The sequence below is a fragment of the Nomia melanderi genome, chromosome 1 (genome assembly GCF_051020985.1).
Source record: "Nomia melanderi isolate GNS246 chromosome 1, iyNomMela1, whole genome shotgun sequence".
NCBI classification, from domain to species: Eukaryota; Metazoa; Arthropoda; class Insecta; order Hymenoptera; family Halictidae; genus Nomia; species Nomia melanderi.
In genome coordinates this window covers 20,693,495-20,720,549 of record NC_134999.1, presented here as the reverse complement: position 1 = coordinate 20,720,549, position 27,055 = coordinate 20,693,495, and the positions used below count along the sequence as shown (strand labels likewise).

General features: G+C 47.3%; 1 protein-coding gene across 4 annotated transcripts in view; it reads left to right on the top strand.

The window, feature by feature from the left end:
* Positions 1-1,959: 1,959 nt before the first annotated feature.
* Positions 1,960-27,055, top strand: part of LOC116426745 (uncharacterized) — a 36,737-nt gene continuing 11,641 nt past the window's right edge. Inside the window, exons 1-7 of one of the 4 annotated variants that reach the window (XM_076371282.1) lie at positions 1,960-2,029; positions 12,414-12,728; positions 13,129-13,189; positions 14,487-14,658; positions 21,418-21,602; positions 23,779-24,017; positions 24,713-24,991. In XM_076371282.1, coding sequence (XP_076227397.1) covers positions 14,497-14,658; positions 21,418-21,602; positions 23,779-24,017; positions 24,713-24,991 — 865 coding nt within the window. In that variant the 5' untranslated portion in view covers positions 1,960-2,029; positions 12,414-12,728; positions 13,129-13,189; positions 14,487-14,496. Of the gene's footprint in view, positions 2,030-6,874; positions 7,628-12,413; positions 12,729-13,128; positions 13,190-14,486; positions 14,659-21,417; positions 21,603-23,778; positions 24,018-24,712; positions 24,992-27,055 lie in introns of those variants that run through there. The other 3 variants (XM_031976150.2, XM_031976149.2, XM_076371287.1) reach the window with 3 other exon arrangements.

Sequence of the window (27,055 nt, the reverse complement as noted above, 5' to 3'; positions counted from 1 at the left end):
CTCTCCAGCCCTCACTACTTATTTACGACTGGCGCAACTAATTCTTACCGCTTTATACATTAAGCATCATGCAACTAACGGCACGAATTATTCGCTCTTTAAAATCTGCACTTTAAACTGATGGCGCCATCCGTGGCAAAACGCTCAAACTGTTAGCCAAACGTTATCGACAGGTGAGTGGAGATGGAAGACAGGTGGCGCCTCTGATGGCAAAACGCTCAAACTCGTAACCAACGTCATCGACAGCTGAATTTAGCTACCAGTTTGAGCATTTTGCCACTAGAGGCGCCACCAGTTTTTTGAGTTCACTCACCTGTCGATAACGATTGGCTACCAGTTTGAGCGTTTTGCCACGGATGGCGCCACCAGTTTAAAATGCAGATTTTAAAGAGCAACTAATTCATGCCGCTAATTGCATTACGTCTTACGAACAGAACGGCAAGAATTATTCGCAAGCGCTCAAATCATTGAGAAAATAAACGTAAACAAATAATAATTCAATACATCAGCAGTTACGAAGAAATTAGGGCCTCTCGCGTTGTTTTCCTACGAATAAATAATAATAAATAAGAAAGTATCTTAATACTCATTGGAAAGCATTAACACCAGCGGTTATTAAACTCCAAACGATCATTTCTCTCGCAGCAGCCCGCTTCCTCAAACTCGCAAGGATCGCGTGCGACGATAATCGCACGTTTTACCATTACGTCACTGCGCGACTTTCTACATCCTCTTCGCGGTACTGTTATAAAAATTTCCTCGACATTTAATCACGTGAAAGGAATCTCGCGAGTCCTGGTGTCGCGTGCGCTATAGCTCTCTCCGCGATCAAGACTCCGCAGAACTCAGGAATCCAGAGGTTTCCTCTATCGCGTTGATCGCCGAAATTATTATGCACCGTTAACCGACCGTTCTACCTAATGGCAATAATCGCCACTATTTGCGACGTGTTTTCCAACAAGCAATCGTCATCTGATAGCCTCCCACTCGTCCAGCTCGCTAAAGCGCGTTGCCTGTCGCTGAACTTCTCACGCGTCGTCTGCGTTTCATCGTCGCTACAACCGTTACTACGCCTATGATCCGAGCAGCGGAACTTCCACGCCACTGCCGAGGGACAATTTCACGTGCGCCAACCCCATATATCAGTTTAAACGCTAGCAGGACAGTGTGATCCGTTTCACGGCTGACTTTACGTCCCGCGACGGCCATTTACTTTCTCATCGGCGTTCTACCGTGACTCGATTCCCGCGCGTGTCCTTTTCCTGTTTTCCCTATCTGTTTCCCGGGACATTACCCCGCGATTAGGAGACCGCTGCGACGACGTAACGTTACGCGGAGTTACGCGAACGTCGTTGCCAACAGTTTCGGAGCGAATTGCCGGAAATAATCGTCGCGAGCCGTTACTTTGATGGGACTGAGCTTCCCTCGGCCATTAGAAGCGACCACGTTTATCTATTCCAAATAGTCCTCCGACGCGAAACATTAACAGAGAAGTTACTATCGCGTCATTCGCATTGAAAATGGCGCAGTCGGTGATCGCACGGCTTCGAAGATAAAAATAAGAGTACGAAGACCTCTGTGAACTCTGATCGTTTTCACTTTGGAATTCTTAATCGCCTCGTAGCGCTTGTCATTAAAGAAACATACGAAGAAAGCAACGCGTTGCGTCGAGGCGAGCTGCAACTGCTCATCGAAGCGTCTGATGCAACGAAGTAGCTGCGAGAATCGTTAATGACGGGTTAGAAGAGCCGCAGGTCGTCGGCGGGTAACAGTATCGCGAACGACAACGTTTCGATCTTGTACGGGCTAAGTGAATTGTCTCGTCGTTTCCGCGGCAAGAAAAAATGGCGGATCCCGGCCGGCAGGCCGGATCCTCCTCTTTTCCCTGTATCCGCCGTTTCGTTGTCTTTCGACGTGGATCCCGTTGTGTTTAAACGTGTTTTGCATTCCAGGCAGCCGGAGGGCCGCTCTTTCGCATCTCGTTCGCCGTCTAATCGTTCGCGGAGGCGTAAATTGGTTCCGGTTCGAGGTAACGGCGATCCTTCTTTAATTTATAGCCGCCCAGGACGACGATTCACTCCGGAATTTCGAAGGTTCTCTCGGAACTGGAATGGTTTCGGCGTCCCAAGGTCGTCAGGACGATCCCCGCGTTGTTTAACGCTCTCCCACGTTTTCTGTTTCTAATTTTCCCGGTTTTAATTCGATCGGTTGGCACATCGGACGCGCTCGCCGCGCGCAATCCGTCCTTGCGCGTCGTCCCGCATATTATCTGACCTGAATAAACGATAAAGACGAGGCTCGGCTGTACCATCGCGCCTCATTTGTATTCGCCGACTATAATCGACGCGTGCCGGATTAACGCAATCCGCCGTTCGCCTCGTTCGACAGGTGCAATTAATGAAATTGATCGAACGCCGCCGCTGGATTCACCGTTCATCTCTGAGGGATCGGGATTCTAGGCGACTGAGACATTCAGGGATTACTTTCAAACTCAACGGCGGTTATAGATAGTCTCTTACTGGTCGTTAACACGTTAAGCGTCACGAAAATAAGCGTTTTCATATAGAGTTTTCTGTTATAGCAAAGATAGGCAGGAACAGTTATTAATTACTTGGCGTTACGATGTTTGCGTTTCACTGTTATCAACTTACTTGCGTTATTAACCTTTCGCACTCTGAACGCGACTCTCAGTCACCGTTTGATTTAACGTGCTAACACTATGAAATCTAATATTTAACGTTGAACTGTGTATAACTCCTTGATACGTGAAATATTGGAATAAAATAGTTCCTCGGTACTCGTGATTTCCCTCCGAGTTTCAAGGAATATCATCTTCGCCTCGTATCAATCTTGTGATAAAATAGCTTCGTTCAATGTGCTTGTGATTTCTCTTCGAGTTAGTTTCAAAGAATATAGTCTTTGTCTCATCGAATGATAAATGTTTCTAGTGAGAAACTTCCGAGTGCAAAGGGTTAAACACAGACGTTCCTCCGAGAAATGATTCACGAAATAGCTTCAGCAAAACTAAGCCGTAAACTTGGTCTCAATAAAAGCGTTCTTAAAGTTTTCATACAACGTCAAAAAGTCTACTCGGTAGTTTTCGTGTTAATTAGTACATGTATTCTCATTAGCTTCGAAGAATGTCGCTTATATCTCCCGGATCGCGTCTAGATTCCTGAAAAACTTTAGACAGTCAAGAGTTAATGGGTATGAGAGAGGAATTGCGACTGGAACAAACAAACCATAAAATCCACGGCGTTCCGTTCGTTTGTTCGTCGCGAATTCCGTTCGCTGCGACGTGGATCCCGCGAAAACAATTCTAAGCAGTGGGACATTAATTGATCACGCAGATCAAGTACGCAACCGGTCGAGTATTTTCACGAACAAAATAATCCCGTCGAGGAAACGTCTCGTCGAGACGTATTTTGCTCGGCGGAGCAGCGTCTGGGGTGTCCTTTCGCTCGTACGAGACGAAATTCGTTGATCGGCGGCTCAAACTTTCACTGGCATTCGAACCGCATAGCTCAGGACTCTGATCCCGGCCGCAGGATAAGCGCGCTATTTTATTTTCGTTCGGCGAGGTGTGTATCATTGTCGATACGCGATACGTGTTTCGCTTTAGCATCGTTTCTACGGGCGCGTATGCGCGAGCACGTGAACGCAACTATGCTGCGGTCCGCAGTTGTATCCGTGTGCGCGCAACTATGCTGCGGTTTGCCAACGGAGAACGCGTCCTATCATTTGAAACCGTAAATCTGCGCGTTTCGAAGATTCCGTGCTCGCGTTGCCCGCCTGCCGAGGGAACGTTCGCAAAAACTCGACCGTGGAAATTGGCGATCGGAGAACGTCATTTACGTTCGAACTATTGACACGTGAAGCGCTATGGTGAATGACTAGAATTCTGAATGACTAGAAAACAATTGTAACATACAAGGACTTAATCCTTAACCCTTAACCCTTTGAAATCGGAAGTTTCTCGCTAAAAAGGACGCAAAAAAGCTTAATAGGACGCTCTATTTATTCCAGAATATTTGGGAGTCATTGAAATGTTACCTTCAAATAGTACAATTGTGATACTAGGAATGAATATAGAAAAAGTTGTTAAAACAGGCAGAGGTTGCAATAAAATAGACCTTTTGACCTGTTTGGCCTGTTTAGCGCGCTCGAATTAACTCGAGCGTACAAGTTAAGGGGTTAATTGCTTATTCTACGTTCATGTATCATTTTAGATATGCATAACACAAATCCAAAGCAGAATTTACAAAGTCGAATTTCTATCTCTATCTATTTAAAATATATTACACAACAATATGATATCTGATTTTTTCTATGTATAGCGATATAAGTTGACCTCAGCGAAAATTCCCATCAGTTTCAGTTTTCTGAAGATTAGCCGGTACGCGATGCGTTAAGAAACAAAGCTACTTACTTCGACGTCCCACTCATCGACGCATTATACAAACATTAAACCGAACGTTACGCGATACTTTCTACTTTTGACATGTCGAATCAAGTGTGGACCGCGAGAGCTCTCGAGCGCGAAGCGTTAATTCGCGACGTCCGACGTGTCGCATGCTTCTTCCGGAAAGGCGAGCTCGAGCCACCTACGACTGCCGGCCTCCGAGCGACTGACCTGTCGATGAACCGATGAATCAGATCCCGCGATCGATGAGATAATCCGGCGAGGTAAAAAGCGGAGAACTCAGACAGAAAAATGAAAAGTTTCCGGGTGTAACGGAATCGGCTCGGCAAGAAACGCAGCCGTCATCGTCACCGCGATCGTCATTGTCGTCAGATGAGCATGCCGGAGCGGCCCTGAATGGAATTGTCGTGTGACGCCGGCGAATATGAATTCGTCCTTCGCGCGGAGAGAACTTGTAACAGCGGCGGCAGAGTTTTCTATAAATACCGTTTTTACGACCAGTAATGTTTATGGTATTTATGAATTATGGATAGTGCGGCGATACGCTACCGACGGACGACAGAGCTCATTACCATCGACGAACACGGGCCTCGCGCGAGGGTTGCTTCGAATTTCCGCGAGTCCCCGCAGAATAGAACAGGAATATTCAATGTTCGAGCTCGACGGAGCTAGTTATTCGCGATAACCAGCGATTATATGTTCCAGCAACAGTTTCCATCGCTGTTCATCGATATCTAGAAATCCTCGAGGAAACACGAATCGCTACGCTTTCCCTGCTTCTCCGCTTATCCGAACAGTCGGACGAAACGCGAAGATCCAGGCAGATTATCTCGTCATAGCCTCGCGCGAGGGTTGCTTCGAATTTCCGTGAGTCCCCGCAGAATAGAGCAGGAATATTCAATGTTCGAGCTCGACGGAGCTAGTTATTCGCGATAACCAGCGATCATATGTTCCAGTAACAGTTTGCATCGCTGTTCATCGATATCTAGAAATCCTCGAGGAAACACGAATCGGTACGCTTTCCCTGGTTCTCCGCGTATCCGAAGAGTCGGACGAAAGATCCGAGCAGATTATCTCGTCATAGCCGCGCGCAAGCCTTCCGAAACGAATTCCGTGGAAAGAGGAGCGCGCGGAAGGTTCAGCGACCACGAAAACCCCTCGGACGTATTGGTTCGGACGGATCGGTGCGCCAAATATGGTCGCCGCGCGGTTCGGCCGAGCTAAATTCATCTTCCCTTTTAGGTCCCCGCGGAATGGGCTCGGGGAGGACGGGATTACCCTGGAACAATCCTCGGATGAGCTCTTTGATCTCGCGGATCGCTCGTTAATCGGTACACCCTGTAGGGGTACAGTCGGCCGAAGCGAGTCCGCGCGAGCGTGTAGGTGGAACGGGCGGCGGCGGGGAGGGGCGGCGGTCCCTGTCGGAGGCCTCACCGCGGAGGATCGTATTGGGGGACCGTTTTTAAGGCAACGGACAGAGACGAGGCGAATCGTGCACGCAAACCGACGAGCGGCCGGCCCAGGCGGCACGGGACGGACGGAGATGGCGCTAGGCTCGCTCGCGTCGGGCCTGCTCGCCGTGTTGGCGGTAGTGATGGGACTGACTTGATGCTTATCTAGCGAGTTACGAAACTCCGCGCTTCGATTTTCGATGTTCCCATTCAGCCTTCGGCGAGTTTCCCCGTCGATAGCCACGCGGATATCGGATTCATCGGGCTGTGACGAGAAGCCTCCCGGCGCGAGACGTCGCGAGTTTCGATCGATCGTTGCGAAGGTCCTCGACACTTCGGCAGCAGGTTTTCCCGAGCGCCCACGCCTGGAAACAGGTTAACGAGAGTCCCATTGTCCAAGGCTGTCCAAAGGTGTCGGTAGCCTAACAGCTAGGCCTCTCGAAGATTGACTCTAAAGGGCGCCGTTCACCGGCGTAGACGTTCGTTGATCCACAATTATCGATCCCCGGCAATCCCGGCGATCCTCGGGGACCGTAGCTCCGCGATTACCGGGGGAGCAGGCTAGTCAATTAGCGAGCCGAGTTCCTGTCCGTCCGTCTGGTCGGCGCGAACTTGACACGGTGACATTTCGAGGATCGGAAAAAAGGGGGTGAACGAGCAACCCACACCAGGCCGCGTGTTGTCTCCATCGCTGATCAATGGGCCTCTCTACCTGCCCGGCTTAACCTGCCATCCTCGGCGCAGGGGCGCCGCTCCGCGCGGCAGAGTGGGGGGAGCGGTAGACGGCGCGCGGTGAAAAAGAGCGACGGTGGGGCGAAGGGGCCCGGTTCCACCACCGCCGCTCGCCGGCGTCTCCGTCGGTCGGCGGCCGTCTCGCTCGCGCCGGGGCCCCGGGGACTAAAATTCAGGACAGAGAACCGTCCGGTTAGTTCGAGCCTGCCGGCAGGGAACGCGCGTTACCGCCGATCGCGAGTCGATCTCGGCAAGGTGTGGCGAAAGAGAGAGAGAGAGAGAGTGAGAGGGGAGAGAGAAGATCGGGCCCGTCGAAACGGGCATTCGAAACGAGCCTGCGGAGGGACGCAGGGCCGGGGAGGGGACAGCCGACAAAGGACAGAGATACGCGGAGCCTTGACGAGACCGTACCCGTTTCGCCGTTTCTTTCTCTCGCTGCCACCTCCAGCTCGGGCCCCTCCACGGGCCTCGCTCGCCGTGGCCCGTCCTCTCTCTCTCTCTCTCCCTCCCGCTGTCCCGGCGGTCGTCTCCCTCTCGCGCTCTCTCCCTTCTTCCTCCGGTTTACCGGTCTAGCCTTTCTCTCTCCCGCTCGCTCGCTCGCTCGCTCGCCCGCGTTTCACTCGAGCTCTTCGCGGAGGATCTCCGCCGTAAAGTCAGTATCCCGTGATGGTTGGGTACGCGCGAAACCACTCGCGCCGCGTCGTTGACAAGTGAACACGCTCTCGGACCCCGTCAGGCCCCGGCGTAGTGTTTTCACGCGGAATCCGTACTTTTTCTTTCGTTCGCCGTCTCTCCTCGCGTTCCTTTTCCCCGATTCTCCGGCCGCTTTCGGCCCTACGTTACCGTTCCGTGCGGTCCGCGGCGGTCCCGGCATTTAACCGCGTACCTGCCGACACTCGGGACCGTTGGTGCCGGGTCTCCAAAGGACACCGGGAGCGTGGAAAAGTGGTCGGTGCTCGCGCAGCTGTCAGATCCTCGGCCAGCTCGCCTCTTTGTCGTCGGTGCGCCGTGGATTTTCTGTGTACGTATATATTCGTTGCTCGCGCAAGCTGGCGCGCGAGCGGCCGAGAGCGGGCGCGAGCGGGTGCGTCGGGGTTGCACGAAATAACGGAAGCGTCGCTTCGCCAGTATCCTACAGCTGAGATTAGCAGCCCCGGGGCTGAGACCGCTCCGAGAGTTTCTGCGCGAGAATGCTGCTTCCACTGTGCCGTTCGCGGGGAAGTTCGACCGTGCTGCTCGTGATACGCTCGCAAAGATACCGCGAGAAGTAGAAACCCATGAAACTCGGATCACTCGCCCCTTTACTCCGAACCTGGAATTCACGAGAAACTGAGACTCCAAGTCGAATTTCACTTTTAAGTAGCGATATAAATTCCTACGAGTCGAATAGAAGCTACATAGACGATAGGATAGACGGAAGGAAGAAACTTGTATAACTCGAATTCCCGATTGTTAAATTCGCACGCGAAAACTCGAGACGAAACCTCTGCGACTCGAGGATCCTGTGGCTCTCGCGATTCCACTGTATTGACCCTTCATCGACGAACATCGGCATTTCGGCGAGATTAGATGTTCATGTCTGGTAGACCAAGTCGCGAATGAATGATTGAATTACTCAATCAAGAGATCAGTAGTTTTTTTTCGTATTACTTGAGAAATTGTGTAGAATTTAGCTTCGTCTGCCGAAGGTTTTCTATATTCCAAAGCATCTTCGTCCGCGAGGGGTTAATAAACAAGTTGTTCATTACGCGAGGTATTTCCATTATTTCGTCCAACCACTGTAGACGCGCGATGCACGTACGTGTGTACATTCGTGTGCGTACGCGGTGTGCACGCGTACTCGCCACGGGAACACGTATAGACCCGGCTCGTACCGTACAACTTGTTCCTACGGCCTACGTAGGTATTATGCCCGAAGACCCGTTGGCTCCGCGCGTTTCGCGTTGCTCAATTTCTGCGAAAACCGCCGCCCCGATCCTCCTCGATCGACGGATCCGTCGACCTCTCGCCTAGCCAACTCGCTTCAAACCGAACGCGCCTGTTCGCGTTGTTTAACCGTTTGATCGTTATTATTCTTTGCAAAAACTCGGTCGAAAAGTGCCGGGCGGTCACGCTTCTTTCGTTTCGGTTCAGAAATTGAATGACGCTCTTCTATTTTAAATGGAAAGATTATCAATAGCGCGATCGTTCCGTTTTTCCATTGATCGGGTGATAACAAAGATGAAAATAAATAATTAAAAGACAAATGGATAAAGTTGCACGGACAGTGCAACGGACGCTTGCCACTCGAAAGGTCAACCGAAGCTGCGACCTTTGTTTCTATTTATCTCAATCGTTTCTTCATTTTTTAACAACGTTTCATTCAATCGTCGAATCATGTTCAAGCCAACCGTATCTTCGCAGTTCTCCGAAATGATTTGCAGTTCGAAAAATATCGCCTCGTGAGGAAAATTGAACGAAGAGCCATAGGAATCGTGACAAGCTCGGAATCGTATTGGGAAACGTTGTCAGCATTTTTACAGCGAACGGCGATCGACTCGATTCATTGAGAGGAATCGCTGAAAGAAACGTTCGACTCGATTTCAGCGTTTCGTTGGGTCACGAGCGAAGGAAAAGCGTGTGCAGATTTTCCCGAGATCCTTCGCTCTTGTACAATCGCGTACGCAACGGACGCGTAACAATCGGCGCGGCCTAGTAACGAATCACTATTGTAATTGTCAGTGAGAAAGGACCGAGGAATGTCTCGGTAACGCGGGCTAACGAACAGGTGATTCAGGCAGCAGGTAAATGTTTTGAAATAACAAGAGTAGCGGCGGGATCAAGTTCAGTGGATGCTTGTGAACTCGAGCCGTGCGTGTATGCTCGAGCGCCGTCTCGTTTGATCCGCGTAGCAATACGAACGCACCGCTCGTTCGCCGTGGCTTCGTCGACGATGGGAATTGTTCGAATTAACCCTTGGCACTCCAGGTTGTTTTGTAATCTATCAACAGCTGCAACGAATTTTTATGGTATCTCGAGTGAAAATGAAAAATGCTTAACATTACCTAACCAAGACCTAACCGATATTCTGATATTTTGCGCTCCAAAGTTTTATAATATTTTTTATAACCTATCGGTTCGTTTATCTTAGCTACCGACCATATTTTCGCGAAAGGAATATTGGCGATTGCTGGTTTAACGCTTGGCACTACAGATGGTTTTGTAATTTATAAGCAACTGCAACGAATTTTTATGGTATCTCAAGTGAAAATGAAAAATGCTATAACATTACCTAACCAAGACCTAATCGATATTCTGATATTTTGCGCTCAAAAATTTTATGATATTTTATATACAATTTTAACACTAAACCTATCGGTTCGTTTACTTTAGCTAACGATCATATTTTCGCGAAAGGAATATTGGCGATTACTGGTTTAACCCTTTGCACTACAGATGGTTTTGTAATTTATCAGCAACTGCAGCTAATTTTTATGGTATTCCTAGCGAAAATGAGAAATATAACATTTCTTCGATCTTTTATTTTCTTTAGTACAGAATTTGGATGTGTGCAAAAACTAATAATTCTAGGGTAGTTTCTTTATGTATTGAAATATTTAATATTATAACTAGTGCGATATTGGAGCCTACAGAATCCAAAGGGTTAAACGCGAAAATTGGAGCATCGGGAAATTCAACGAACGAAACACCCCATGAAAATCTTAGGCAATATCACTATTTATGCTTGTTATTGTTGTAACATATGAAACGTTTGATTTTGGTTGATCATTTTTGTTTTGTGACGATGATAGACTACATGTGTCGCAATGAACAGTGTGAAAGTTGAACACGTTAACACCAGAACTACCGAATGGGTCAAAATGACGCACTCCTGATTTCATTTTCCCCGGTTTTTCAACAGATAACGGACACTTCTTCGAGAAAGTACTAGAGGAACTGATTTGGCAATACACAAACTGAATTGCAAACCAACCGACGTCTCAATAATTACACTGTTGAGGTTTCTACAGAAGAATTCCAAATAGACAATTTAACTGTAGTTCCAGTGTTAAACCATGAAACTTCACCTCATTCTCTATATTTATCGGATCTATCACGGATTTTCACTTTTCTCGACGTTTAAGTCGCATCCTCGAAGAAATCTTCACTAAAACTGGCAACTTGGAGTGCGTAGAACCCAATAATCGTTACCTCGACGATAAATATTGGTTACTAAAGAATTCGTGTTGACTTGAAGGCTAAAATTCGGACATTTCGTGTGTTACAACCTATCATAACGGAACTTTCCAATCGGCGTGTAAAGTCAGCCGGTTTTTTTCTCCGGTTTCAGCGGCGAAACGCTTGCATGCCACGGACCAAGTCATCGATAGAAATGATAAACGAGCCCGCGATGTAACTCGAATTTAATTACTCGCGATGATGAAAGCGGCAGATTTGAAAGTGGTTCCGTTCGGTCGCGGGGGGTGTAATTGCCGCTATCGATCGGACGGCTCCAATAATCGCGTTTCTCACGATCTTCTCGTCGATATGTTCGATAAGGACAATCTTTCGGACAAACGACAAAGAGGAGCGGAGGATTTCGTTAACTCCTTGCTCTCGAATGTTTTTCATTGAGAACGTATCTAAATTAAGAAACAATGCTATTTTATTCGAGTATTTCGCGTATCGATCCATCGCACGAAGCTCGATGCTTTACAGAAGACTCTCGAAATTCGCTGCATTGAATGAAACGGTGACAGAGAGTGACCTCGGCTGCAAAGGGTTAATAAATTGGCACGATGCGTGGAACGGTCAAACGCGATCGTCGGAACGACGCGACACGTATAACTCCTGCTGCAAACGGTGTCGTGTCTGTTGGTAAAGCGAGCCTATTACATATTTACGGGTACACGCGACGGTATAAGGTTCCGAAACACGTGTAGTGCATAAATAAAGAGAGACGCTGCGTGCCCGTATACACGCGTCCGCGGATTGTGGGGGACAATGGGAAATGTGGCCGAATTTAACCCCTTGCCTTCTAACAACGTGTCGGAGTGGCGAAGATTCTGAAGGAAATTTGACGAGCGTGCATATTACTCGTGAATTCAAATGAAATATTCTTCCGTTATTAACAGATTGCGTACCGGCTAGTTTTCAGGAAACTGAATTGTGCGGATGGCAATTTTCAATGAGGTCAACTTATATCGCTATACATAGAAAAACTCAGATATCATATTTTTATGTAATATATTTTAAATCGATAATCAATTCGAATCAAATTTTATATTTTCTTCAACGCTGTGGTAATTAGCGAAGTTGCGTAGCTAAGTGTCCTTATGAAAAAACGAGATTTCTCGTTACCGGTACGCAGTGTAATAATTCTACTTTAAGCCAAACAAAGGCGTAGGATCGTAGAATTTTTGTTTTCCCAATAAATTACTAAAGCTTTTGAATTAGTAAGATATGCTTAGAATTCCTTCGTTCGATAAATCATCAATAGCAAAGTAACCGTAATGATAGCGGATGAGAAGTAAATAGGGCGAGGGGTTGAAACACTCAAAATTCTAACGGAGATCTCGGAATAATAAAAAAATCGAGAAACCGCGATCGACGGACCGCCGATCCCGCGTCGCGCGCAAATGTTTTATTGGACAACTCCGCGAGGCGGTAATTAAACGAGGATCCGTTTGGCTTATTAGCGGCCGGGCTATCTTATTATCTGTTATCCCCTGATTACCATGTATCGCGGACAATCCGGTATGCCGTAAACGCATAAAATCCACAATTAAGCGATTACTCACGGAATCCCGATTTTATCGATCGTTAAGGGAGCAGAGATTTCCTTCGATTAGGAGGAGAGCCGCGCCTTTTCCAATCTCCCCCCCCGAAGAAACTGAATTCTAATTTGCCAAAGAAGCCGGGAGTAATTACTCAAATTGAGCATTTAATGTACTTTCTCTGGATCGCTCGGCCGTGTTCGCGCGTGCACACGTGCGCCGGAACGCGCGCTCGCGTTCGAACAAATAAATACGTAACCTGGAATGCGAAATCCGATTACCTCGAAATCGCGGGGAATTCGAGTTTCACGCTACCGAGGTTCGACCGGATCGATTTCGCATTTAAATCCACCGATCATTCGAACGGTGAGTTACGCTCGCGGAAGTTAACGACGGAGGATAATTAGCTTCTTGCCTCGCGGTGTCAAAGCCAGTTATGGTAGACGTTGGTCTCAATTATTCATCTTTCGAACGCCTTCGAAGAATCACTAATCTAGGACGGTAATTCTATCATTTCGATATTATTAATCGTAGAATCGAATTCTATGACCTTTTAACATGAACTCAATGCTTATTCGCAACAGAAATCTCCGGAAAATCATGCAAATGTCACCGGTAAACATTACTTTCCCAGTCTCAACTGTCAATCTTTGGAGCGCGTTCGAAGAATCACTAATTTAGAACGATAATTCTACCGCCTCGATGTTACCAGTCGTAGAACCAAATTCTATAGCTTTCTAACAAAATTATAATACCTATTCCACAGCAGAAATCCGCAGAAAGCTCGTCAGTATTCTCCATCGCTGAAGCAAACCGAAAGGTTCGAGGTAAAGTAAAAGAAGGAACGTATTTAAATTTCAAATGAGTTCTCGATTAAAGTAGAAGCCGTCGAATGAGTTTCCACGTGTACCGCGAGACAAGGGGTTAATAAATTCCCGGCGTAAAGCTGGCATTGATCTTCGACGCGGCGATTTCCGGTTCCTGGGAGACGGTTTCGCTCGGAACGGCGGCGAGAGGTTCGAGCTGCGCGGCAGGCATCGCTGGGAACCGATTCCCCCGCGAGACGGATAACGCAGAAACGGGTTTAAGCGTGAAAGTAATTGAGGAAGTGGATGAACAGACAAGCTGCCCGTGTTCTGCGCGAGCCTGGAACGGTATACGCCGCTGGAAAATCGGCGAGCGCTCTCTCGCACCCGAGGAAACCGCGCCGGAGACACCTGGACGCTCGAAAGCCGCAACAATTTTCGCCCGGTTGCTTGCCCCGCGACTTCATTTATCAGTTTATGCAAATTCGCCGCTTCCCCGGCGAAAACAGAGAAAAACGCCGCGGATAAGTTCAGCGTACCGCTTTCAGACTGGTCTGGCTGGCTCTAGCATGATTAACCGATGAGCCGATCGAACGGCGCGCTCGCTTTTCGTTAATCCCGATTGACAAGTGCGATCAAGATACTGCGCGAGATTAAGCCGGCACTAATCAAAATACTTTGAATTTTTATGTGTCCCGGGGGAAATTGAGAATCTGACATTCCACGGAATGCGCACGATAAGCGGAGACAGATAAATATTCGGAGCGTAGCGGTTTTTATCGGATTTATTGACCACTTACGTCGGAAAGACGCGCTGGGACGCGTTGTTTTCGTTGGAAAATCGCCAACGATACATTATGCGCATGTTCTAGATTATTTCGAAACCTTCTATCCGGTAAAAAAACGATTGATAAACAAAATTAGTACATACCTGTGTATAACGAGAAGACAAAATTCTTTGTCTACCACCGCAAGTGGTTAAGGAAAACCTTCATTCTAATTAGTTTCCGTTGCCAAAAATATTCTGTCGCTTAATCATTACTTAAAATATCGATCGCAGTTGAAATATGAGTCAAGGTTAATACCGTCGACTCGTCGATGATAACGCGAACGGTAACATCGAAGCTAACTTAAGCAATTCTACTTAGAAACGAAGCGTTTCGCGAACACAGCTAAAACCAGCGAAACCCGAAAAACACCGTGGACCCTCGGTCGTAAGGACCACGAAAGAGCGGCTTTAAATTTCGAAAGAGAAGCGAGAAACGCGAGAAAAAGAGGAGTATCCAACGATATACATAAATACGGTGGTCTGTTCCAGGGAGCGAGTGATGGCCCTGCGTCTGAGGAGCAGCAAGGATGTCAAGAAGAGCTCGTACTACGTCTGGTACTTGGGCGCGAGGGAGGCCAAGGGGGTGGACGCGATGCCCGGTGCCATAGCTTACCTGCTCGAGCGGGAACGGCTTCAGGAGCCTTTCAAGGTCACGCTGCAGGTGAGCGGTACCATTCCCGGGATCCGGTTTCTGGCCCCGGCACCGCCGAAAATACCGCGAAAACGAGAATTAATTGTCGCCGCGACTGCTGGTGGGGCGCGATCGGGGACGCGTGGGCGGGAAACCTTTCAAAAACTCCTCGAATCAGGAATACTTCGTCATCGAGTGTACTAGTTTACCCTTTGCACTTGGGACGCGAGCCTCGATTGCTTCATTGCAATTGTAAAGTTTGATATTTTATTTGAAACTTGACGCCTCAGTGAGATATTGAAACGAAATAGCTTTGCTCCTTGACGCGTTGAATGCTGCGGAAATTTCATTCATATTTTGCTTATGAACTGTATTGATTTTTTACATAAAATATTGTTATATTCAAGTTTTTTTTAATTTTATATATTTTGATATCGTTTCTTGGTGTTTTTGGTGCTTTGTAACGTGTACAGCTATTCTTGACCATGTGTCCCTTAAAAATATTTTTTTAACAAAATTAACGTGTACCACATGTGGTACCAGAGACTTGAATATAACTTATTATTTTATTGAAAAATTCGGTACAGTTCATAGGCAAAATATAACCGAAGTTTCCGTGGCAATCTCTACCTGTTTTAACAATTTTTTCTATATATATTTGTAGTATCACAATCGTACCATTTAACCCTTTGCGGGCGAAGGTTCTTTGAAATGTACAAAACCTTCAACGGATGGAGCTAGATTATATATCAATTGCATAATTGATAGAACAAAAGCAAACTACGCGCTGATCTCCTGCTGTTTGAGTAATTAAATCATTCTTTTGTGACTTAGTCTTCGAAATATGAAAATTTCATCTCGCCGGAACGTCGACATTCGTCCGCAAAGGGTTAAAGGTAATATTTCAATGACTCCTAAATATTCTTGAATGAATAAATAGAGCGTCATATTAAGCTGTAATTGAATGAACTAACGTCGAGGTGAGCCTCAAACTGAGAAACCAAGGCTTAACCCTTTACAGTCGATACTTTTTATTAGAAATATTCATTAATTTCTGACTAAATATTAACGATACTTTACGCAGCTGACAGGATTGCTTATCTTATAGAAATTAAGACAAACAACTGTTTTACTTCGACGTTTTTCTTGATACCTTACACAAGGTTCAATCTCGAATTGAAACTTAAATTCGCTCGAATCAGATGAAAAGGCTCTCTGCAAGGGCTCTCTACAGATTCACGTGAGATTTCGCTTCAAGTCAGTCTCGAGAAATATTACAGCAGCGACTGCTCAGTAATACATCGGCAACCTTCGATTTTCGTTGCGCGAATAGTCGAATTTCGGGGTTTTGTCCAGAGGCAGCCAAACTGCGCGTTTCCAGGCTCGCGCGAGCGACCGTCCACGGCCAGCAGTGAAAGCAGTCCGCGGATCGAATAAAAATCACGAATTTATGACCTCAGCCTACATACCGAAATCGCCCAGGCCTCGACCTGCTCACGGGAGACGCTTATCAGCTTCCCCGCGGAACGCTCGTAACTTTTCCCTCGAAATTGTCTACTGCGCGGGGGAGGAGGTGGTCGAGGAACAGGTAGACAGGGGGGCGGGACGTTCCCTTGGTCCTCGGGAGGGCGACCTTCCCGAACTTAAACCCGTCCGCGCGATATGCAGATTTTATGCACCGACTTCTGGCTGTGTTTTTTACGGTGGGCCTGCTCTTTCCGATGAATATCGATCCGGTGTCTTGTTTCGGGGGTTGGTCCCTCGTTCGCGGGCCCCGCGAGCCTCCGGAGAGGATTCAATTTCGAGATTAGGTTTCTTTTATAGGTTTTGCACTCCAGATTCGGCCTTCTGCACGTCAAGCGCATACTTCTAGATATACATTTAATTTAACACTAGAACTACCGAGCATTTAATACGATTAACCCTTTGTGCTCGGAAGTTTTTCACTTGGAATATTCAATACTCTCCAATTAGATGTAGACAAGATTCTTTAAAATGAATTTATCAAGAAATCATAAATTAGGTAACGAAGCTGCTTTCTTCTAATATTTCACGTATTGATGCAGTATAAAGTTCAATGGTAAATGCAAAAGTTTATAATTTCACTGTATCGAATCATCTCGCGCCTGGGAGTCGCCTCTCGAGTGCAAAGGGTTAATATGTAATCCCTATAAAAATTGTAATAATTGATTATTATCAATTTCTTCAGACATTACAGTATTCAAGTGAAACTATTTACTTTCAAGATCATTTCGAATATTCAACGCTGTTAAGATGTGAATAATTACGAAATAAAATCGTTGAAACCAGTCATTTTGACTGATAGTTCTAGTGTTAAAAGAATGTGAAAGGTCAATCGGTTAGCGAGAACTCAAACATTCTATTACAAACAGGTGGATTACAAGTTTACGTAAAAGTAATTACCGATTCATTAAAGTTAGAATATATCACGTATGCAGTATCCTCGGTAATTGTGACAGAAGACAATCAGGAATGCGGAGCTTCGATCCAGTGGTTACACGCGAACCACGTTACGAATCGATTAACCTTTCGCATTGGAGAAGTGAACCTTATTCGCCGCTCGATATGATATAGCAAAATTATCAACCACGTGTATAATGTGTACCAGTCTTCAAGTAATGCATCGATGTGTGAAATATTGGAATAACGTAGCTCTATTGTTCCACTTCTGTATATCTTCCGATTAGTTTCAAAGAATGTCGCCTGTATCTGATCAGGATACGCTGAATATTTCTAGCGGAAAACTTCGGAGCGCGGAGGGTTAACTGTATTCTACTTTCACAATCGGCCGCACGCGCAGTACGCATCGAAATCTTCACGCTGTCTGATCCGCACGCTTCAGACTCCACCCCGAAGCTGCTGGTACGCTGTAATTGCGGTTTTCCACTGAATTAATGCCCAAAGGAATCAGTAATTGGCTAAGATGCACCACTTTGTTGAACCTATTCGCGGCTAATTTCTCGGGATATATACTTTATTGTAACATTATCGTTGTTTAACTGTACCCCGGGCTTCACAATCGACGGTACGCGCAGTACGCATCGAAATCTTCACGCTGTCTGATCCGCACGCTTCAGACTTCACCCCGAAGCTGCTGGTACGCTTTAATTGCGGTTTTCCACTGAATTAATGCCCAAAGGAATCAGTAATTGGCTAAGATGCACCACTTTGTTGAACCTATTCGCGGCTAATTTCTCGGGATGTATACTTTATTGTAACATTATCGTTGTTTAACTGTACCCCGGGCTTCACGAGCGGCCGCGCGCACCGCAGTCGTTGAAACTTCCACGCTGTCTGACTCCTGGCTCTCAGACCGCGCTACGCGTGCTCCGGTATGAATGTTTTAATTGATTCTTTCGCTGAACTCTCGTAATAGAATCCGTGAATAATAACCATTGTTCTATCGACTAGTCGATGGAAGAGATTCAGCTTCGTACTTGGTTTCGCCGTCTCTCCACGCAGAGCACGAACGTTAACGCGTTGGCTGCCCGGTGTAAGTACTCATCGAAATTCCACGCAATTAAAGCATTCTTAATGAAACGGAAGTCGAGAAGTTGTGGTCGGAACGGGAGGCACTCGAACAGTTAACCCTTCGCGGACGAAGATTCTTTGGAATGAAGAAAACCTTTCGCAGGTGAAACTAAATTATATATCGACTGTTTAAATAATAGTAAATAATTAAAGATTTCTTGCTGTTTGATGAATTAAATAATTTGCGACTTAGTATTTCGGACGTGAACATTTCCTCGGAATGTCGACATTCGTCCGGAAAGTTAATCTTTTACATTCGGAAGCCTTTTTCGCAGACATGCTCACCATTTTCTAATGATACATTAATGGTACTTTTCTCAACTAACATAATTACGTATAAAATACGAACAAAGGGATAGAATGATCCCAACATTTCATTTATAATTACATTATACGAGTATTACCATCGAATATCGAAAGTTGCAGTTTCACTACGAAGTTGTGACTGCAAGTCGCCTCTCGACCGTAAAGTCTTAATTATATTTCAATCGCTTAATCGATGATCGTCGCCGAGTTAATCGTTAAAACGAAGAAGGATGAAGATTAAGAAATATTCGTCGCCAACGCAGCTCAATCTTCTCGCGTCCGATAGGCACAGCGAAATAAACGAACGGTGACACTCTAATTCGAGCGACGCAGTCGAGGCATCGATAAGAGTTCGATCGGGCGACATCGTTCAATTAGCAGGCGCGCGACGGCAACGGCGTGTACTAATTAAATAAGCGCGATAACAAATTCGCTGACCTGAATCTTACGGAAACGAGCGCGCCGCTAATACATCCGGCACGGTTCGATTATGGGAAAGAGAAAACGGAAAACGAACCGCGCCGAAATCGTCCCGCGACCGTTAATCCGCCGCGCCGCATCGCGGCCGTCGTCCCCGTTGCGTGCCAATCAAAATTCGCCGAGCGAGGGTCGCATGCCGACTCGAAAACGCCTCGTTACTTTGCTGTTCCGGCCGCATCGGACAATTTTCCGGCATAGAAACGAACGGTTCTCCTCTTTGCGTCGCGTTCTGGTTACCGAGTCGACTCAATATCGACGCGTCACACTTATTAACCCTTTATCGACAAATGTCGACGCTTTGGAGAGACAAAATATTCATATCTGGAATACTGAGCTGCAAATGATTCGATTACTTGAATAAGAGATCGGTGTACAGCTTCCTTTTTTTCTATCGTTTAAGCATTCGATGTGTAATTTAGCTTTGTATGCAAAGAGTCTTCGTTCGCGAAGTGTTTAACCTTCGCACTGGAGTTTCTAACTGGAAATAATCAGAATGACTCTATGACACTTAGACGATATTTGTTTGAAACCAAGTTACAATGATCGATGCGACTATGTCATTGAGAATTTCTCGGAAGGAGAAAGATTCTAGGCATTTTCTGTTTGTTCGCTTTTAAGTATAACGATCGATTGCAGAAGAATATTCACGAGCCTAACGTGTTCTCATAAGAGATTAGAAAAATATGAACTGTCCCAGTTAGTAGCAGTTAAAGAACAAATTGGCTTCCCAACCTCGCCGATTCGAGCTCCGAAAAACACGTTCCTAGCGAGGACCGCGTTCGCCAACGCTCGCGGAACAAAGGTGTCTTTATCAATGAGCAGAGATCTCAATGGACGCGTCTCTCCTAAACGCGGGCGAAAACGAAGCAGAAAACGTTGCGAAATCCCGGGGGCCCGCCTAATTATTGTGTAAGTATAATTGCCGGCGGTGCGACGCTCGCTTCTCGCCTTGCGAACGCTTTAGCGCCCCGAATATCCGCGGGGCTGCCTTAATGAACCGACGCAGCACGGGCGAACCGTGAATTACGCGCGCGATTCCCTGCGGTCGCCTCCGTTGCAACCGCAAACGATCACCCGCCATTTTGGAGAACGCGCGCCTCGCGAGCCTCTCTAGTTTTGTAACCCGCGGACGGTTTTCCGCGCAGCCGAGACGAGTCCGGCGCGCGCAACGCCGCGAACATGCAAAGAAGTTCCATGGAAGACGCCTCGGGGCGGAGGACTTTCGGGGATTTCGTAACAATTTCAAAAGAATCCATCGCCTCGACCGTTTCCCCGGCGAGCGGAGATTCTTCTCCGCTTTCTCCGAAGCAGATTTACGCGCCGGCTTCGCCTTTCTTCGTAGAATTTCATGTATCTCTCCTCCGGACGCGGCGCGCGGATACTTTATTCTCCGTTGATCGATCGACGACATCGAACACCTCGGGGAAGCTAACGAACCGCCGGTCCGCGAGTCATTTCAAACGTCTCGGCCGAGTAACGAGCCGACTATCGATGCGGTCAGCGTGCGCCCGTACCTAAAAGCTGAATCGTAAAACAGAGAAAGTACTATTTTTCTGATACCGTGTTCACTTTCATCGTTCCGCGGCGGTTATTATTATTTGCTTTCGAAAAGGAAATTGCGTTTTTTACGGGCCCGGGGGCGGGGACACGGAGCATTGTTCTGTGAAAAGACTTTCCTCCTTAATGATAAATGGGCCACGGTCATCGGCGGTGGCCAGGTTTTCCAGTTGCTGAACACCGGAACGCCACGCTCCTCGCGTACCTCGTATTCGTGCTGATCGGTAATTCGATTTAACTACCGAAATTAGCGGCTGCTTTTCCGATTCCGCTCGGGTCTACCCGTTAATCCGTCGATCGTGTTCCACGCGGTCTGAAGCTGCGCGCTCGAGCCGCTTATTAGCCGCGGAGGACGCGTTAATTCGTCATAGACGAGTTCGTGTCTCGATGCCTTTTACTGATCTTTCCCGATCGTTCTCGCTTGTGTTTCTGATTACGCGTGCAGATTTCAGTGAAACCCATTCGATGGATCACCGTGTCGACGTAACGACGCTGAAACCGTCGAATAGTCAGACTGACCTTTGTTCACTTTATTACAGACATTCGAATTGTAATTAATTAGCAATTCAATCGGAGTATTAACCTCTTGCGTCGAAAACACGTGCCAAGTGTGACAGTTTTTATCCCAAACTTGTAATAAACAAAATTAGTGTGCGCGTCCGCGTGAAATTCTTCGCGCAGCACTTTGCCGAATCTCTGAATTCATTTCCAGCAAGAAGTTAATGAATCAGTTTCCTCGGTCGTGTCTCGCAGAAAGCATCTGACTGTTCAACAGTTACAAAGAAGCCATGGGTGATGGGTTCCTTTGACCTGTCTAGCGGGGCTAACGTTAAAACGGGCCGCGGAAGGTCTGACGGCTCGTGTTTTCACGAGATCTTGTTTTATGATCGCCAGGTGAGCAACAAGGGACTGAAGATCATACAGACGGTTCATCTGGGCGGCTCGACGAGGTCGGCTGTTAAACATTTAGTGCCAGGACATGCGGTGCTGGCGGCCGTCCAACGGGAGGACGTCGTCGCGGCGACTCTTCTGCTTCCGAACCCGGCCACCAACAATCCCGTGCACGTGCACGCTTACAGGTCAGTATGGACGCAATTAATCACCGTCTTGCTCAACCCGTCGAGCACGAGGTGTCTCTAATTTAACGCGTATCCGGCCGAATAACGAAAATTCGCCATGGTCCGAACAATGGACGTTTCTTATTCGCATGTTGTAGCGAATAAATTATTCGTGGTTTTAAGAAACTAAATATTTAGCAGAGAGATATTACTGGGAACATATATGTTAAAAAGTGCGGGCTAGATGTGCGTAACAATGGCGACTGGTTGCACTCGAAATTTCAAACATGGCCGACCGACAGTGACGAAGAGGACCGCCATTTTGAAACGCAGAAACATCGGATTCCTTTTTGCCTATAACTTTCTAACGCGAGTACGCTTAACGAAGCACATTTGTTTAACTTGTCGACACATCAGGAACGTTAGCTAGAAATTGAACAACTGAATAATCGAATAATTGAACTTGAATACTTCAAGTTCAACTATTGCTGTATTTCGCAAACATTCCAATGCATATTCATAGGTTACATCGACGCGGTTTGTTCCGGTGTAAAACGCTCGATCTCCAGATTCGCGACCCCCGTGCTTTCCAGTTCAATTAAACCGTCAAGCAAAGCGTCGTAACCCGCGAACAGTTCGCACAGCCTAATAATAGATATTAATTCTAATTAACGGACAATTACGCGCCGGCTAACTACACCGCCGGGTTCTCAGATGATTCCACGACGCGTTGATTCGCGCTGGCAGGACTCATTAGTCGGGCTAACTCGTTAAAGATCCGTTCCGCGCGTCGTCAAATCGCTCGCAAAATGCTGCCGAGAAAGGAAAAACGATTTTTCCATCGTTCACGGAGAAAATAAAGTGAAAATCGATTTCCACGGCTGCCTCCGGCCTCGATTCCTCGGCAGCGTTCGTTAACATCGGAACAAGAGAGAGATCAAACCGATTAGTCTCCACCTTTTTCTAGAGACTAGGAAAAAACTGAATATTCTAGTTCTCCGGCTACACGTTATATCAATTTATACAATCGACTGTTGTACGTTTTCACAGAAAAGTAGGAACGCGTTCATCGAGATTTCAATTGGCTTATATTTCCAGGCGTCGATGTCGATTCATTCGAAGGTCCCTGAGAAAAGCGACCGCATATTTTCAATAATAATATAAAGAAGAAATCGTTCCGATGAGTCGTTCCGAGCCATCTGGTATTTCTAACGTTAATTAGCGAAGCGATTCTAACGGATCGTTAATAACCGCGTTCGTGTACGATAATGGGGAATGGCGCTTGCCCGCGGGAACAGCCTTGCCATTGAAAACAAAATTAGCAGCGTTTCCATCGGTTCCGTATCCGATCCGTGGGAGAAAAAGAACAGCTTTTCCGTCGCGTAATCGGGAATTATACAATGCGACCGGCCGTATTGAATTGAATATGGACGCGCGCGCCGGTAGCGAACGCTCGCGATCGGAACCAGGTAAATGGCTCGCCGTTACCGGGTGATAGTTCGGTGACCGCGATTTCTTACCGAGTTCACGGGGGAATAATAAAGGTCGTTGATTACGCGATCCGCCTGCGATGCCGCGGCGATAATTGTGCCTGATTCGAAACGGTAAGACCTCCATCGGATCGGATGCAGGCGGATCGGAGGATGAATTCGTCACAGCGATGCGCGAAATACGTTCCGATGTCGATTCGAATGAGAAATTCTAGACCCTTTGCACGCGGAATTTTTCAATGGAAATTCTTTGAAACTGAGTAGTGAGAAAACAAGCGGAAATTAAGCAATCTTGATTTGAAGATTTGAAACAAATCGGATGCAGGCGGATCGGAGGATGAATTCGTCACGATGGGCGAAATACGTTCCGATGTCGATTCGAATGAGAAATTCTCGACCCTTTGTACGCGGAATTTTTCAATGGAAATTCTTTGAAACTGAGTAGTGAGAAAACAAGCGGAAATTAAGAAATCTTGATTTGAAGATTTGAAACAAAGGGAAATGTGAGCCAATTGAAATTTCGGTAAACGAACGTTTATAGTTTTCGTGAAGAAAGAGTCAGATTAAGTCGGTAGTTCTCGAGTTAAATCGCAGAACATTCTTATTCGACGCCACGATGACTAAGGAATATGGAAATATTCTGTAATTAGCCGGTTGAACGTATATTAAACACGTTAGAATTGAGTCCTCGATGTTTCTCACTTCAGATGCGACTCGGTCGAGACGGCCGAGCTGTTAGGCGGTCAGCTGAAAGCGCTGGCGTCACACTCGGACAATTTGGCCAGGGTCACCTCGCTCGAGGGCAGAGTTCGCAGCAATTTAGGCAGCGACGGCAGGAGCACCAGGGAATCCGAGTCTTCCGAGGGCAGCGGCGAGCTCAGACACGATCCCGTGCAGACTACGACGATATACGAGTCGCTGGCAGCCGAATTGCGCGCGAAATTAGGTACAACGTTTCTCAAACGTTTCTCGACGATTTAATCGCATTATTCCCACCCATAGTGTTCGAATACATGCAAAAAGCAATCGAACCGATGTCTAACTATCTTCATTTCTTATCGATTCATCTGCAAATCTTAACTTTTCACGCTCGAAACTCTCTTCGCCGCGTACACTCATTACTTTCTAACAAAATTTCGAATGATTAATTCAATTAACCAGTTAACTGTGGAATTTAGTTGGGAAAACCTCGTTCTGCGCGCTATAAAATCGAAAAATGTAGCGTGTACTCGAACGCAGAAAGATCAAAGCGAAACAAAGAATTACATGTTTATGTGAAAAAATCAAGAATTCATCGCTGAAAGAATTAGTATTATGTCAAGCTTTACAATGACGTGTATACTCGTCAAACACAGTTAACTGGTTAAACGGTAATAACACGCGAATCAACGAATAGAACAGTTTCATTCCAATAATTCTATATAATACAAAGCAGAAAGGGTGAACGCAGTCAATATTTCAGGTTCGCGAATCGAAAAATCGGTAGATCAGAACTTGTTTTCAGGATAACTTTAATCCGCTTTTATTTCTTTCAGTTTAAAGTGTATCGCCGGTGCGGATTACGCGGATCGAGGGGTGCAGTAACGGTAGAAAGATCCGCGATCCAGCGACAAGTGAAAGATATGCTTCCCATTGTTCCAGGCAGGGGGAATTCAGGTGACAACGACGTCGGACCGATCCTGTTGCCGCCCCGGGATTACGACACGGTCCACAGACACCGCGGCAATCTGGCCGGCATCGAGTTCAGGCGGTGTCTAAATCAAACGATCGTGGGTGGCAGCACCACGGTTGACAGAGGCGGCACGAGGAGCGCTGCCAGCAGCGGAATAGGTTCGGACAGCGCAGCTACGCCCCCGCCTTATCAGAGCCATCATCCTCTGGGCCCGAGACCGTCCAGACCTTCCAGAGATTCCTCCTCGGGTGAGTGGATTACGTCAGTGCTCGATCGCGGATCTCGGCTCGATCATCGATCCTCTCCTCCCAACCACCTAACCCGCGCGTTTCTTCTCGCGATCGCGAAACCACCGCTGAAACCAGAGACGACTTTACGACACTTGCGTCTCTCGATGTTTCTCGCTTCCCGTCAGCCCTTCGCACCCCGAGAGATCACTCAAGGAAAAGAGAAACGTAGAAATCTGCTTTCGAATGAAACTAAGATATTTTCGTTTTCGAAAAGTGATCTTCAAGTTGGTACGTTGCGATAAAATGGTAAATTGTAGTGTAGTAGAATTCAAGTCATTTCATTACGATTCGAAGGGAAATAAAAATGGAGACAAAAGAATTCCAAGCATGGAGATTTGGAGTACCTTGTAGTAGGCTTCTTCTAATCGTGTTATTACAGTGATACAAAAAAAAAGAATTTCCAGATATGTACTGTAACGTGCATAGATTTTTATATCTGGCCCTCTTCTCGTCGGTCGGCATTTGTGATTCGACACGGCAAAATTAGAAAGTCCGGTGTTCAATGTTAAACTTTCGAATATTCAGATAAATTAGGATTGCCCCCTGATTTATTTGGAATACCTAGACGTGGAAGGATTCTTTTCATCCGAATCGTTAACGACGAAGTGGTTCTATGGAGTTTGAAAAGGAATCGCGGCGGTTCCGAAGAATATAGATACGGACATTCCTCGGCGACGTATTTTTGAAAAACACGCGAGCCGCAGGAATTTCCTTGGCGCGACTGGTTTTCGGCGAGAAATTCAGCGATAAGAAGCTCGTCCGACGGCGTTTTACGCTCGGAAACGCTGAGGCAGGCTTCGAAGAGGCTCCGAGGTGTCGCAACGGACGATCTGAGTCATCGACGAACGCGGAACGCGAGGAGTTTGCTCGAAGTTGCCGAATTTCTCGGCCGATCGGCCGATATTTATTTTCTCGCGCTCAGCGATTCCGTCGCGGGTCGTTCGGGGAATGATGTCACGTCGCGCGCGAGACGTCGACGGAATTTCGAAGGCGAAACGGCCGACGGATTGCGACATCTCGTCGGCGACTCGACGATCGTGTCCGGGGCAAGTGTGAAACTTCTCGCGGACGAGAGGCCGCTCGCGGGCAGGCGAGCGAGAGCAGAATTCACCGTGACTGCGATGCAAATGGCGTGTCGTTGCTCGACGCCTCGGATCGGCACGCCACGGGCATTGTTGTCGCTGCCGTGCCTCGTTATGTCAACCGAGGCGCGAGCATTCTTCGCGGCATGACGCACATCTAATCATCGGTGCGATGAATTACCGCTTTCGTGCTGGAATTAATCAAATACCCCGCTGCGTGGGATACAATTATCGCTCGGCAGGTGCCGGCGATTTGCGCTCCCAGCGATCCTCCGATTCTCCGTCCATCCGATCGATCTTCCACTAAAGTCTACCTAATTCATCTGTGCTCGAAAATCCCTCCAATGTCTGTGGAATAATTCGACGTTTCCATCGATCGACGATCCGTAGAATCTTCCAGAGCGTTCCGTTGTTGTGTTGCGTAACGAAAACGCGGGTGAGAAAAGAAAGAGTTTGAGGAAGGTTCGCCCGGTGCTCCGAGAAAGACGATTGTCAACTGTCGCCTAATTGTCCCGCGGGAAGTGGTCCAACGGCCGTTCCCCTAGGAAATTAGGCGAGCGACCCGGCGGACGCGCCATTGCGTCGCCTAAGCGGTCGCACCCGGCAGATGTTGCGCGAGAGTGAAAGTCCCCGTGGTCTTTTTCTGGCCCCGGTCAGGAAACGATCCCCCGTTTAATTCCTGCCCGGCGGAACAGATGAAGCGTGGAGGGCCGCGTTTCCGCGACGAGTCCCAGCCGGGTATTTATCAAGCGACTCGGGGCCTCCGTCGCAGGTACGGGCCGCGGGGATAATTTATGCGCCGCGTAATGGCGGAAAAGTGCGTGACAAATCGTGCAAGAAATGACGGAGCGAGGTGGCAAGCGGACAGTAACTCAAATGAATGACCGGTATTAACGATAGATACTTCCTGCATCTCGGCACGGCGTGATTCAATGGAAGA